This window comes from Macaca fascicularis, chromosome 11 (genome assembly GCF_037993035.2).
Source record: "Macaca fascicularis isolate 582-1 chromosome 11, T2T-MFA8v1.1".
NCBI classification, from domain to species: domain Eukaryota; kingdom Metazoa; phylum Chordata; class Mammalia; order Primates; family Cercopithecidae; genus Macaca; species Macaca fascicularis.
In genome coordinates this window covers 7,947,780-7,962,437 of record NC_088385.1, presented here as the reverse complement: position 1 = coordinate 7,962,437, position 14,658 = coordinate 7,947,780, and the positions used below count along the sequence as shown (strand labels likewise).

The following is a 14,658-nucleotide window of genomic DNA, read 5'->3' as shown; positions in this document are numbered from 1 at the left end:
GCTAGGATTACAGGCACCCACCACTGCGTTTGGCTAATTTTTGTATTTTTAGTAGAGTCGGGATTTCATCATGTTGGCTGGGCTGGTTTCGAACTCCTGATCTCAGGTGATCTGCCTGCCTCAGCCTCCCAAAATGCTGAGATTACAGGGGTGAGCCACCGTGCCCAGCTTTTTTTCTGAGACACAGTTTTGTTCTTGTTGCCCAGGCTGGAGTGCAATGGCACGGTTTCGGCTCACTACAACCTCCACCTCCCGGGTTCAAGTGATTCTCGTGCCTCAGCCTCCCAAGTAGCTGGGATTGCAGGCGCCCAACACCACGCCTGGCTAATTTTTTTGTATTTTTAGTAGAGACAGGGTTTCACCATGTTGGCCAAGCTGGCCTCTAACTCCTGACCTCAGGTGATCCACCCACCTCGGTCTCCCAAAGTGCTGGGATTACAGGCGTGAACCACTGCGCCTGGCCTATATATATAATTTTTGGTTTCTTTGCAAGACAGAGTCTCACTCTGTCTCGCAGGTTGGAGTGTAGTGTCATGATCACGGCTCACTACAGCCTCAACCTCCCAGGCTCAAAGTGATCCTCCCACCTTAGCTTCCTGAGTAGCTGGGACTACAGGCACGTGCCACCATGCCCGTCTAACATTTTTTTTTTGTAGAGACAGGGTCTGTCTGTGTTGCCCAGGCTGGTCGCCAACTCCTGGGCTCAAGCAATCTTCCTGCCTCAACCTCCCTAAGTGCTAGGATTACAGGCATGAACCACTGTGCCTGGCCAATATAAGGCATGCAAAACTATACTAATTTTCCTTTCTGGATATATGCTGTATGTAAAGTATTAAAATAGGCATGGGATTGATAAATACCAAAGTCAGCAAAGTGGTGACCTCTGAGAAAAGAAAGAGGGAAATGCCCTCAGGAAGGGATATACCAGCTTTTCAAATGTATAGGTGATTTTTTTCTTAACCTGGGGAAGTTATATTATCCTCTACTTTTCTGTGTGAATGAAATATTTCGTTTTTTAAAATTTTGCCCAAAAAGGGAGTAGGAGTAGAGAATTTGACAGACCTTTGTTTAAATTCTGTCTGCCGCTTACTTGTAAAGGAACTTACCCGGGTTCTTAATTTTTCCAAGCCTCTGTAAGAGGACATCATCATAATAAATATTCTATTGCACAGTCAAAGCAAGTGAAATAATACGGATAAAAGTGCTTTATAAAGTGCAAATGCTGTAAAAGTATAAGCTGTAATTTTACAAGAATGCGCCACAAATTATTGTAACTAAGAGTTATTGCAAGAAACTCGTAGTATTCCTTTGTTACATACTCTCACAGAACCTTGCTTGACCTTTTCCTTCAGAGCACTTACCCTCACTTGCAACAACACGTTCATTGATGCTATTATTTGTGCACCCTCCCACCGTGGTTCTGGGCTCCTGATTCTATTCCCAAGCCCAGCACAGTCCCTGGCACATGGTAAGTGCTGGACAGAAATTTTTTCTTTTTCTTTTTTTTTTTTTTTTTTGAGACAGAGTCTCGCTCTGTCGCCCAGGCTGGAGTGCACTGGCGCGATCTCGGCTCACTACAAGCTCTGCCTCCCGGGTTCACGCCATTCTCCTGCCTCAGCCTCCCGCGTAGCTGGGACTACAGGCGCCCGCCACCACGCCTGGCTAATGTTTTGCATTTTTAGTAGAGACAGGGTTTCACCGTGTTAACCAGGATGGTCTCGATCTCCTAACCTCGTGATCCGCCCGCCTCCGCCTCCCAAAGTGCTGGGATTACAGGCTTGAGCCACTGCGCCCGCCCTGGGGCGTAATCTTAACAGGATTACCTGTAGGAAGTGAGAATGGAAAGCAGGACCTGGAGATAGGACTCTGCTGTTTTACATTACTATACTGTTAGAACTTTTATCATAAACATGTATTAGTGCAAAACTATTTGAATTTTTAATTAAAATAATAAGTGTTAAATATGCATTTCTTAATTTCATCGCCTCTCGGGGGAAGATCACGTTTTACTACACGAAATTGCATGGAAAAGGGATACATGAAATAAAAGGAGCAATGACTGCTCCTGGGGCACTGGGCTTTCCACTGAACCTCGGGGAGTGAAGGCGACTTTAACAGCCTAAGAATTTAAGAATGGGCCGGGAGGGGCCGTTAGGGGGCGCGCGCGAGGCGGCGCGGGCGTTCCCGCCTCCCCGTTACATGCCCCAGTAACCTCAGCGCCGGCGACCGGGAGTAACCTCGCGCGCGGGCTGTCCCCCCGCGCCCAGACTCTCGCCTGCTCCCGCCTCAGCCAATGGGAAGGCAGCGAACGGGCCGGCCGGTTGCTCGCCCGGGAGGACTCCTCCCGGGAGCACTTCGAACGGAGTTGAACGGTCGCCGGGCCACGGGCTCAGACCTTTCCAATGGCAGCTCTGGGTCCCGACGCCAAGCCCCGCCCAGCCCTAGGCCTCCACCGTGTGCATTCTCGGCAGGAGTCACCTTTGCCTTACAAACCTTCAGACCCGCCCTCTTCCTACCTTGCCGCTCTAGGCCCCGCCCTCTGCGCGGGTCGGCCAATAACGGGGTGAGCTGGCGCCGCGGGGCGGGCCTCTAGCCAATGCGCACGCCGTGGGCGGGCCCCGAGCCGGAATTGGGGGTGAAGCGATAGCGTTTTGCCTGCATTCGGGGCGCGCGGAGCTGGGGGGTCCCTGTGGGGCGCCCGGAGTTAAGATGGCGTCCTCAGCGGAGGGGGACGAGGGGACTGTGGTGGCGCTGGCGGGGGTTCTGCAGTCGGGTTTCCAGGAGCTGAGCCTTAACAAGTTGGCGACGTCCCTGGGCGCGTCAGAACAGGCGCTGCGGCTGATCATCTCCATCTTCCTGGGTAAGGACCCTCCTGCCTCCCTCCGCCCCTCGCGGAGTCCCCGGGGAGTAGGGGAGGAATGGGGACAGGACCGCCCTCTCTTCCCGGAGCCACCCGGGAGGGCTGTGCCGGGTGCGGGTGTGAATCCTGAAGCACACCAACAGCTATTGAGGGAAGACAGAAGTCCTGTCTCGAGTCTGGGGAGCTGTGCCCTCTGAACCTCTTCACCTTTCTCTTCAACCCCTGCCATGCCCTCTGGCCCCTCAGTCGGGCCCCCGCCCTCTTGTGCCAGGCTCTACCCGTGCTCCCACGACCTGTCTTTATTTGTCGCTCTGTTGAGTTCCACTGTCTGGCCATGTGTCCTGCTCTGTCATTAATAACCACCCCGCACACGCGCGCATCTTATCGGTAGGCATAGGGCCCCTAACTTAGGAATTTTAGCCCTTTCGTCCTTTTCAGCCCCATATTCCATATTTCATATTCTTAGTGTCTGTTTTGTTTATTGCCAGCTTGTATTATACTTTCGTCTCTTTTCTGTCCCGTTCCTACTATTTTCTTCTTATGCCATGTTGCTTTTTTTTATTTTCCAAGCCACCTACCTGTCATTTACCCTGGAATATCATTTTAATGCTGGACTTGGGAAACAGGACTAACAACCTCCTTAAAATCGATCCATACTATTCCAAGCGTTTATTACACGTGTGGTTCAAAGGATGTGGTGTATCTGAATTTATGCCACAACAAGCTGCATTACAACTGGTTTATAGGCTTTTTTACCGCATCCTCACTCCATGGTTTAATACATGGAGGCAGCATAGTACAATGGAAAAAAGTATGGGCTTTGAAGGCAAACAAATCACACCCAGCCTTGTTGCTGCTCAGAAACTGAAGGACCCTAGGCAGGCCACAAAACCTTCTGGGGCCTAATTTCCTTATCTATGAAATGAGGACAACAGTGCTTACCACATAGGATTGCTATAAAGTCCTGTAGAAAGGCCAAGATTGGGAAGTACCTGTACATATATATATACATAAAATTTAAGCAGTTGGAACGTTCTATGAAGGTTATGGAACTTTAGGAGAGGGTGGGTGGGAAGGATTAAGCAAAAGCTGTAAGTGGTGATTAGGAAACAGGACTGGGGCTAGAGCAGAGGGTTAGAGGTCTGAACCATGAGAAGTTTGAGATAAAGTTGGGCAGAAAAAGCCTTAAATGCCAGAGAGAAGTTTGGCGTTTATCCAGTAGAAGCACTGACATATAATATCACCAGAGGGTGTTAACCCAATCTAGATAATGGGATAGGCATTAATTCATATTTAAACAACCTAGCCTAATAGCATTGTTATTTGCCTATTACATATCAAACCAAGATCTTCCTTTCTTCCAAATAAAGATCACCTTTTTCTTCCTCTGTAGAATTGTAAGATTTTAAAGATGGAATGGAACTGGGGTTTTGCAATCTGCTCAGTGTCACCTAGACATCACCCAGATTTATCAGCACCCCAGTCTAGGGTTATTTGCACTACATCAGCTTTGAACTTCCTACTCTTTCATCCTTGTTTCTGACCCAGTTATTTGTTGACGTTGTAATTGGCGACTAGTGTTTACATTTGACAGGACGCAGTGGCTTATGCTTATAATCTCAACACTTTGGGAGGCCGAGGTGGGAGAGTCACTTGAGGCCAGCCTGGGCAACATTTTATTTGTCTCTGCAAAAAAATAAAAAAAAATTAGGCCAGGTGCAGGTGCAGGGGCTCATGCCTATAATCCCGGCATTTTGGGAGGCCAAGGCGGGCAGATCGCTTGAGGTCAGGAGTTCGAGACCAGCCCGGCCAACATGGTGAAACCCTGTCTCTACTAAAAATACAAAAATTAGCTGGGCGTGATGGTGGGCACCTGTAATCCCAGTTACTTGGGAGGCTGAGGCAGGAGAATCACTTGAACTCAGGAGGTGGAGGTTGCAGTGAGCCAAGTTAGCACCACTGCACCGCAGCCTGGGTGACACAGCGAGACTCTGTCTCCAAAAAAAAAAAAATTAATAAAAAAATGAGGTAGGCAGCGGGGTGCAATGGCTCACGCCTGTAATCCCAGCACTTTGGGAGGCTGAGGCGGACAGATCAGGAGGTCAGGAGATTGAGACCATCCTGGCTAACACGGTGAAACCCCGTCTCTACTAAAAATACAAAAAATTAGCCGGGCGTGGTGGCAGGCACCTGTAGTCCCAGCTGCTGGGGAGGCTGAGGCAGGAGAATGGCGTGAACCCGGGAGGAGGAGCTTGCAGTGAGCTGAGATCGTGCCACTGCACTCCAGCCAGGGCAACAGAGCCAGACTACGTCTCAAAAAAAAAAAAAAATGAGGTAGGCATGGTGGCTCATGCCATGCCTGTGGTCCCAGCTACTCCCGAGGTTGAGGTGGGAGGATCACTTGGGCCTGGGAGTTTGAGGCTACAGTGAGCCATGGCACCACTGCACTCCAGCCTGAAGGATAGAGCAAGACCCTGTCTCAAAAAAAAAAAATAGTCTTACTATTAGTAATTAGTTAGGAAACTGTTGGTTCTCAACAATAAATTGAGAATGTAACACAAGTAGCAACCAGTTATAAGGGGCAATCTGTTAAATGGAGTTAGGGCTGGAATTAGGACTTGGAATTCAACTTTTGTGTGTTGACATAACCTGCCTGTGCACTCCTGCTGGGCTATTGCTGTGTACTGTCATGGGGCATACAGCTGACTAGGAAATTGTTTTCTCCATATCCCACTCCTTCTCTCATCTTCTCTCATTACCACCAATCCTCAAAGTAATAAGCACTTGGTGTAATGCATCTACCACACTCTGGAGCCCCCTTGCTCATTCTACCATTTCCCACACCCTCCCTTCCTGTCTCACATACACTGTTGCCTTCAGTAACTCATAGTATTTCTCATTTTTAGCTCAACTTGGGGCTTCAGCTTGCCTCCTATCAGGTATAGCTCATTCATGTGGACAGGTAGGATTGTATTCCTAGTAGGCATAGGTTAAATACATATATGTAAATATAAATTGATTAAGCTTGCTGTGTGCGTGGTAGGAGTGCATTTTCGTTGTAAATATGTTTCCCTTACAAAAGGTTATTACCACTTCTGTGTATTGTAACCTAGAAACCAGTAGACTTTCAGCAGTGGAGTTCCTGGTTCTTGAACCCAGCTCTCCCAGGGAACTGGGCTACTGGAGGAAATCCTTGCTGGAGGCACCAAGAAGCCTGTAGTTCAAAATGATTTCCCGTTCACTTTCCTAATTAGATGAATTCAGGTTAAAAACACCTCCCTAAATGCAAATACCCCAAGGGAAGAGTTAGCTATATCATTCATATTTTAAAATACACGTTTTAATCAGCTAGTCTAATTACTATTTTCCTAACATCTTTCTTTTGTTACGTCAGTTCTGTGTGCTGATCTTGGGGTGAAATGCAGAGCATTAAAGCACTAGCTTTCAAACCTTTTTGACTAAGACCCATCGTAAGAAATATGTTTTGCATTGTGACCCAGAACACACAGACATGTATATGTATACAAGTATTTGAAACAAGTTTCAGGAAAGAATACTTTCCCTTAATCATAACTCACTAAGTTGATTTCATGGCTTATTAATGAGTTATAACAGTTTGAAAAATATTGAGTTAGAGGCCTGCAGTTTTTTTTTTTTTTGAGACGGAGTCTCGCTCTGTCACCCACACTGGAGTGCAGTGGCGTGATCTCGGCTCACTGCAGTCTCTGCCTCCCAGGTTCAAGTGATTCTCCTGCCTCAGCCTCACAAGTAGCTGGGACTACATGCACACGCCACCACACCCGGCTAATTTTTGTATTTTTAGAAGAGGCGGAGTTTCACCATGTTGGCTAGGATGGTCTCAATCTCCTGACCTCGTGATCCACCTGCCTCCCAAAGTGCTGGAATTATCAGTGTGAGCCACCACACCCAGCCGAGGCTCCAATTTTTAATATTCAATACTTCAAAGAAAAAGTAAGTTTACGTGGACTGCTGCACTGGAGTATTTTGAGCAGTCAGAAGACTATAAATGGAGTGTGTTTATGTTTGTGTTGTGTGTATGATTGCAAGGAGTTTGATGGAAGGATCCTGAAGAGGAATTTTGCCATGAGCCCTGGTGCTGGCAAATACTACCAGAAAACATCTCCCCTTCAACAACTTGGATCTCATCACTCCTTAATGTAACTGATACCATGAATTATTCAAATACATTTAGTAACATGCACCTACTACGGTAAAGCAGTATTCTTAACCTTGCAAGGGCAAGAGCTGTGGGTGTAGTATGAGTCATGGAGCCCTGCACTGAAAGGTATTATGGTCTGTTAGGGTACAAGAAATGGGCATAAGTACACTAATGACCCCAATAAATTTTAAGTGCCATAAGAGAGGTACAGAGCTTTATGAGATTTAAAGATGGAACATTTCATTGAAAGAAGAGTAAGGTTTCAGCATAATGAGACAGTAAGACTTAAGGAATAGCATGAGCAGAAGCACTGAGGTATGAATGTGGCAACACAGCCAAGGAAAAAGTAGCCTAGTTAGATTAAAACAGGACTTTAGAGAAGTGATGGAAAATCAGGTTGGAACTGTAGGTTAAAGAGCCTTTAAAGCCAAGGTAAAGAGTTTGTACTCACATAAGTGATAGGGAACGCTGGAGATTTTTGAATGGGGAATAATATGACTGGAGCTGTATTTAAAAAGATAATACAGCCTGGGGTGTTTTGAAGTCAGCATAGACAAGTAGTAGGCAAACTAAGGAGAAGGAAGTGATCTAGAGAGGAAGTTATAATGGCTTGGAGGCAGGCTGACTGCGCTGAGAGGAGAAAGTAGGGATCTCCTGTGACATATTCTAGGAATACCAGAACCTTTTGAAAGGCAGATTCTGTAGACACTGTCATCCCCACAGCTGCTCATGCCTGAAACCCAAGAATCAGCTTTGTTGCCTTTCTTCACTCCCCGCATCCCAGTCACCCAGTCCTATCAATACAACCTTTAGATTGTGTCTCAGATTCATCTATTCTCCATCACCACAGCCACCAGCCATCTGTCACCAGCACCACCCGAGTAGCCTCCTGACTGGTCTCTAACTCTGTTCTTGCCCCCTCAGTCCACTCTCCAAAAGCAGCCAGAGAGATCCGATCCTGTGCCTCTCCTGCTCAGAACCCTTCAGGGGCTTCCATACCTGGCTGGTAAGCCCCTGCCTCGTCCCAAGCAAGCTGACCACCTTTTAGCCACATGACCTTTGTTCAGTTCCTCAGGAAAGGCATGAAGCCTTCCCTACCTCAGAGCCTTTGCACACGCTCACCTGCTGCCTGGAGTGCCCTTCAGTCACCTGACAAACTCCTTTTCATCTTCCTCTGAGAGTTCTTCCCTGACTCTCATGTTAAATTATGTCCCCTGTTACACTTTCTCATACTGACTGGAATTTCCTTCCAAGTATATATCACACTTTGTAATTATGTATTTGTAGATGAGGGCAGAAACCATGGAAGTTTTGTTTACCACAGTGTACCCAGAGTTTAACACAGTACTTGGCTTGTAGAAAAGGCTCGATAAATGCTTGTCGAATAGGTGAATGTGTGAATGAATGACTTGGCAACTTATTAGTTGGAGGATAAAGTTGTAATTTTAAAAAGACTCCATCCTCCTGCCTGAGTAGCTGGATGGGCTAAAGACAGAGTTTTAGGAGACAGTATTGGTATCATAACTGACTCAGGGAGGGAATGAAATGCCACGGAAAAGCTTATACAGAGAAGAGGATCTTATTCATGTTGATTGGGTATGTTAATATTGCTACCCCTTGATAATAGTAATAGCTGGCATTTATTAAGGATTTTCTGCGTGCCAGACATTGTCCTCAGTGGTCAACAGGCAGTTCCCCACCTAAACCTACCAGTTACCCGTGAAGTAATTATAGTACTGTTAAGATCTCCTGGTACAGACAGGAAAGTCAGCCGTATAAAGATTGAGTAACTTGCTTAAAGTCACACTCAGTTCTGCCTGACTCAAGTTCCTGCTCTTTACCACTGAGATTGGGAGGAGCATGCGGGGGTAGAAAAGATAAATGCCCTTGGTGTCCTTTTCTCTTTTCACTCTCAGTGGTTAAACCGAGATGCAGTCAGCATATGAGCCACCTCTCAGCGTCCCAAGCTAGAGCTGGCCAAATGGAGCAGATGGCCACCCTGCTTAGTGTGAGTGTTCCCTAGTCTTCGCCATGATGGTGGCTTGGCTGTTAGACTGATCAAAAATTGCAACTGGGGGTAAGAATTCATTCCTCAGAGGTTCAGAATTAGCATCACTAAAGTTAGCGACCTTTAAAATCAAAGGAAGTCCTGCAGTTTAGTTCCCTTTGGACCAAAGTCAGGTCTGGCCCTTCAGAAAAAAATCCATTATTCAGTGCAAAAAGCTTTCTTCAGGTAGCACTGGAATCACAATATAAAGAGACCAAAGGTAAGCTAGATGAAAATTAAGCAGCATTAATGAAACAAAGAGACTTCTGACCATAACACAAAGCAGGGTCCAAAAATTCTACTACTGTAAAATAGGGAGATTGTCCTAAATGACTTTCAAGGACCCTTCCAGTTTTAAAAGTCTAGGTATATTACTCCTACATTTTTAGACTTTATTCTAGTTCATAGCCACAAATTTCATCATAATCTAAACCTTCCTGTTTGGGATTTTTTTTTTTTTTTTCTGGAGACGGAGTCTCGCTCTGTCGCCCAGGCTGGAGTGCAGTGGCCGGATCTCGGCTCACTGCAAGCTCCGTCTCCCGGGTTCACACCATTCTCCTGCCTCAGCCTCCCGAGTAGCTGGGACTACAGGCGCCCGCCACCTCGCCCGGCTAGTTTTTTGTATTTTTTAGTAGAGACGGGGTTTCACTGTGTTAGCCAGGATGGTCTCGATCTCCTGACCTCGTGATCCGCCCGTCTCGGCCTCCCAAAGTGCTGGGATTACAGGCTTGAGCCACCGCGCCCAGCCTTTTTTTTTTTTTTTTGAGACAGGGTCTCACTCTGTCACTCAGGCTGGAGTGCAGTGGTGCAGTCTCAGCTCATTGCAACCTCTGCTTCCCAGATCAAGCAATTCTTTAGCCTCAGCCTCCTAAGTAGCTGGAACTACAGGCGTGAGCCACCATGCCCGGCTAAATTTTTTGTGTGTGTGTATTTTTTGTAGAAACAGGGTTTCACCATGTTGCCCAGGATGCTCTCTAACTCGAGCTCAATCAATCCACCCGCATCACCCTCCCAAAGTGCTGAGATTACAGGCATAAACCACTGCCCCGGCCAAGAATTTCTTTTTTTTTTTTTTTTTTTTTTTTTTTTGAGACGGAGTCTCGCTCTGTCGCCCAGCCCAGGCTGGAGTGCAGTGGCGCGATCTCGGCTCACTGCAAGCTCCGCCTCCCGGGTTCACGCCATTCTCCTGCCTCAGCCTCCCGAGTAGCTGGGACTACAGGCGCCCACAACCGCGCCCGGCTAATTTTTTGTATTTTTAGTAGAGACGAGGTTTCACTGTGGTCTCGATCTCCTGACCTTGTGATCCGCCCGCCTCGGCCTCCCAAAGTGCTGGGATTACAGGCGTGAGCCACCGCGCCCGGCAAGAATTTCTTTTACATACAATTTTCCAGGTCAGGCATGGTGGCTCATGCCTGTAACCTCAGCACTTTGGGAGGCCAAAGCAAGAGGATCACTTGAGTCCAGGAGTTCAAGACCAGCCTGGGCAACATAGTGATACCTCATCTCTACAAAAAGTGAACAGAATTAACTGGGCTTGGTGGCATGTGCCTGTAGTCCCTGCTGCTTGGGAGGCTGAGGTGGAAGGATCACTGGAGCCTGGGGTCCTCCCCTCAACTCAGGACGTTGAGGCTGCCTTGAGCCAAGATCATACCTCTACACTCCAGCGTGGGCAACAGAGCAAGATTCTGCTTCAAAAATAAATAAATGAATAAATAAATAAGTAAAATTTTTTTAATTATCCAGGCATGATGGCATGCACCTATAGTCCCAGCTACTCAGGAGACCAAGGTGGGAGGATCATTTGAGCCCAGGAATTTGAGACTGCAGTGAGCTATGATGATGTCACTGCGTTCCAACCTAGATGACAGAAGAAGACCTCATCTCTAAAAATAAATATATATATTTTTTCCAACCACTTTTTATTTATACTCCAATGTCTTACATTTCATAAAACATTATGTTTTGAATTCCAATATAACTTTATTGTTAAACATGTTTATTTGCAGAAGCATGTATAAGTTAGGGTCCACGAGATTATTTGCATAAGCTAATTTACAAAAAAAATTACATAATCACTGACATGAAAGCATGTCTGGGCAGCCATGGGAGCTCATATGAGGCGTCCAGTTCAGTCGCCTTTTAAAAATATTTGCATTAGCTGGGCATGGTAGCATGTGTCTGTAGTCCTAGCTACTCAGGAGACTGAGGTGAGAGGATGCACCAGAGCCCCAGAAGTCAAGGCTGCAGTGAGCCATGATCGCACCACTGCACCAGCCTGGGCAACAGGACTAAGGCCTTGTCTCAGTCAGTCAGTCAGTCAATAAAGGTATTTGGTCTCCTAAAAGAAAGTGGCATTTTAGCTGGGCCTTAAAGGGGATGGTAAGATTCTAGTCAGGTAGAGATGAAAGAGGAGGAGTTTTCGAGCTGCAAAGAGTAATCTGGAGGTCAGGAAGAGTAAGATCCTGTCTGTCCCAGAATCTAAGGAAAAAGAAAAAAAATTTTTGAGAAAAATCTGAGGACCAGCAAGTAGTCCTCTGTAGCTAGAACAATAGAAGATCATGAAAGAGCAGTAGAGAAAAACATGATAGGCCTTTTAGGTAGGTGGGGGTCAATGACAAAGTAAGGTCGTAATGTGTGCATTGCCTTTAGAGACCTTCTGGCCTGGGTTCAAATGCTAGATCAAATAAATATGTTCTAGCTGTGTCACCATAAGCTCATTACTAAACTTCAACTACCCATTTCTTCATATTGCCACAGGCCAATTTTACTAAAGAATTGCAATTAAGAGTTAAGCAATGTATCTAATAAATAATTGTTAGATTTATATTTCATTCATAACTAGCAGCAGTATTTTGAAACAGAATACAAAATGTGTATGAATTTTTAAAGTAATACAGTCATCAGAGAAATTTTCTATTTCTGGAAGACTGCTTAGGCATACTCTTTTTTGATGTGTTCATTCTCCTTTGATCTGGAAAAGTTTGAGAACTGTTGCTCACTGGGATGTTGGGAGGACTAAATAAGATAAACTATGTAAACACTTAACCATGCCTTAAATAATTGTTCTTCCCTTCCCTGTCAATAAATATTTATTTTCTCCCTTTCCAAGGAGACACAAAGTATGGTCTTGTGACCAACAGCGTCTGTATCTCATGGGAGCCTGTTAGAAATGCAAATTCTTTGGTCTACTCCAAAACTACTAATTGAGAAACTCAGAGGACAAGGCCCAGTAATCTGTTTCAGCAAGCCAGGTTATACTTATTACTCTAGAGTTTGAGGATTACTAATTTAGTATATTTCTTCCGGTGCCTATCTTGTAGTACTTAATGTCCTGATATTACCTTTTTGAAGTGTCATTGGCTGGGCGCAGTGGCTCACGCCTGTAATCTCAGCACTTTGGGAGGCTGAGGCAGGCAGATCACCTGAGGTCAGGAGTTCGAGACTAGCCTGGCCAACGTGGTGAAACCCATTTCTACTAAAAATACAAAAATTAGCTGGGCATGGTGGCACACGTCTGTAATCCCAGCTACCTGGGAAGCTGAGACAGGAGAATCACTGGAACCCAGGAGGCAGAGGTTGTTGTGAGCCGAGATTGCGCCATTGCACTCCAGCGTGGGCGACAGAAAAAAAAAGAAAGGTCATTATATCCAGTACTCTTTGGAATAAACAAAACTCTTAGATTCCTTATGATTTAGTTTTTCCCATTTGTAGGCCTGACAGATAGGAAAGTTGGGCCTACAAAGATTGAGTAACTTGCTTAAAGTCACAGTTCTGCCTGACTCCAGAGTTCCTGCTCTGGATGTTATTTGAAGAATAACGAGATGTTGTTGTTACTATCTTCACATTATTATTATGTTGATTATCATGATCATTACATACACCATCTGTTTCACACTTTTGATGTGGTTAGATACTTTTGATGTGGTTAGATACAGAGGAGGTTTTGTTTTTTTTTTTTTTTTTTGAGAGGGAGTCTCACTTTGTAGCCCAGGCTGGAGTACAGTGGTGCAATCTCACTGCGTTGCAGTATGGAGGTGCAATTCTGCCTCCAGGGTTCAAGCAATTCTCCTGCCTCAGCCTCCAGAGTAGCTGGGATTACAGACATGCACCACCACACCTGGCTAATTTTTGTGTTTTTAGTAGAGATGGGGTTTCACCACATTGGCCAGGCTAGTCTCGAACTCCTGACATCAGGTGATCGGCCTCCGAAAGTGCTGGGATTACAGGTGTGAGCCATCACACCCAGCGGGGAGTTTTTAATAAGGTTATTGGAATAATAGCTCCATCTTTTTTGTGTTGCATCAGCCACCTTGAGCAATATAGCAGTCTCCTGATTGATCTCCTTACATTTCTTAATATAAGTGATAAATTGTGACTTGTAGATCTAACAAAAATTAGGTGCCCTCGTTGCAGCTGCCACGGAAAGCTGGTCTAATATCAAAGCAAACTATCCTTCTTCTCGAGCAGAGTTTTTAAGGTAGGAGTGTGTGTATATTGACATTTTCCTAGCAGTTGCTGAAGTTAAGGACCAGGAGATTTAGGGCCCACTTGGAGTTCTTATGGTGAAACAGTAATAGCTTCCTAGAGACCTTTAAAGCCTGTCTATAATTTGTATAGTTGAAAAGATATTGTATATATCATTATTTCTCCCTGCTTTCAAAACAGGAAGGGGGTGTGGAGAGTAACACACTAAAAAAAGGATAAGTAATTAGTTTCTGGGAAAGAATTTCCTTTTGGCCTCAAATGGACTGGTTCTGTAAGTTCCTCCCTTTTCAAGCAGAAGCTTTGAGGATAGTGAGATACGTGAAGCTCTGGACATCTTGAATGAGGTATTCTGTATTATTATACACCAAGTGTATAATAATTGTTAGTAATAGAGGCTTCTCATAGAAATGGCACTGCATTATAATTGTAGGGACAATTTGTCAGAGACTAGGTAGAAGATTATCAGACCCAAGTTTTGTTCTTGGCTTACATGAAGTCATCAAGTAGGCTATTTAAATGCTTCACTTTAACCATAGGCTGAGATTAAATTAAAAATAAAAAGCTTTTGGCCGGGCGCGGTGGCTCAAGCCTGTAATCCCAGCACTTTGGGAGGCCGAGATGGGCGGATCACGAGGTCGGGAGATCGAGACCAACCTGGCTAACACGGTGAAACCCCGTCTCTACTAAAAAGTACAAAAAACTAGCCGGGCGAGGTGGCGGGCGCCTGTAGTCCCAGCTACTCGGGAGGCTGAGGCAGGAGAATGGCGTGAACCCGGGAGGCGGAGCTTGCAGTGAGCTGAGATCCGGCCACTGCACTCCAGCCTGGGCGACAGAGTGAGACTCCGTCTCAAAAAATAAAAAATAAATAAATAAATAAATAAATAAAAAGCTTTTGTCATGGCTGGGCACGGTGGCTCATGGCTATAATCCCAGCACTTTGGGAGGCTGAGGTGGGCAGATCACCTGAGGTCAGAAATTCGAGACTGGCCTGACCAACATGGTGAAACCCCGTCTCTACTAAAAATACAAAAGTTAGCCAGGCATGGTGGGCACACACCTGTAATCCCAGCTACTCAGGAGGTTGAG

At 45.8% G+C, this 14,658-nt stretch overlaps 1 protein-coding gene across 2 annotated transcripts in view; it reads left to right on the top strand.

The window, feature by feature from the left end:
• Positions 1 to 2,625: 2,625 nt before the first annotated feature.
• LPCAT3 (lysophosphatidylcholine acyltransferase 3) overlaps positions 2,626 to 14,658 on the top strand; it is a 42,762-nt gene continuing 30,729 nt past the window's right edge. For both annotated transcript variants that reach the window (XM_074006209.1, XM_005569997.4), the window contains exon 1: positions 2,626 to 2,860. Coding sequence is in view for 1 of the 2 variants with exons in the window: in XM_005569997.4 (XP_005570054.1) it covers positions 2,710 to 2,860 (151 nt within the window). In the remaining variant the exon portion in view is untranslated. The remainder of the gene's footprint in view (positions 2,861 to 14,658) is intronic.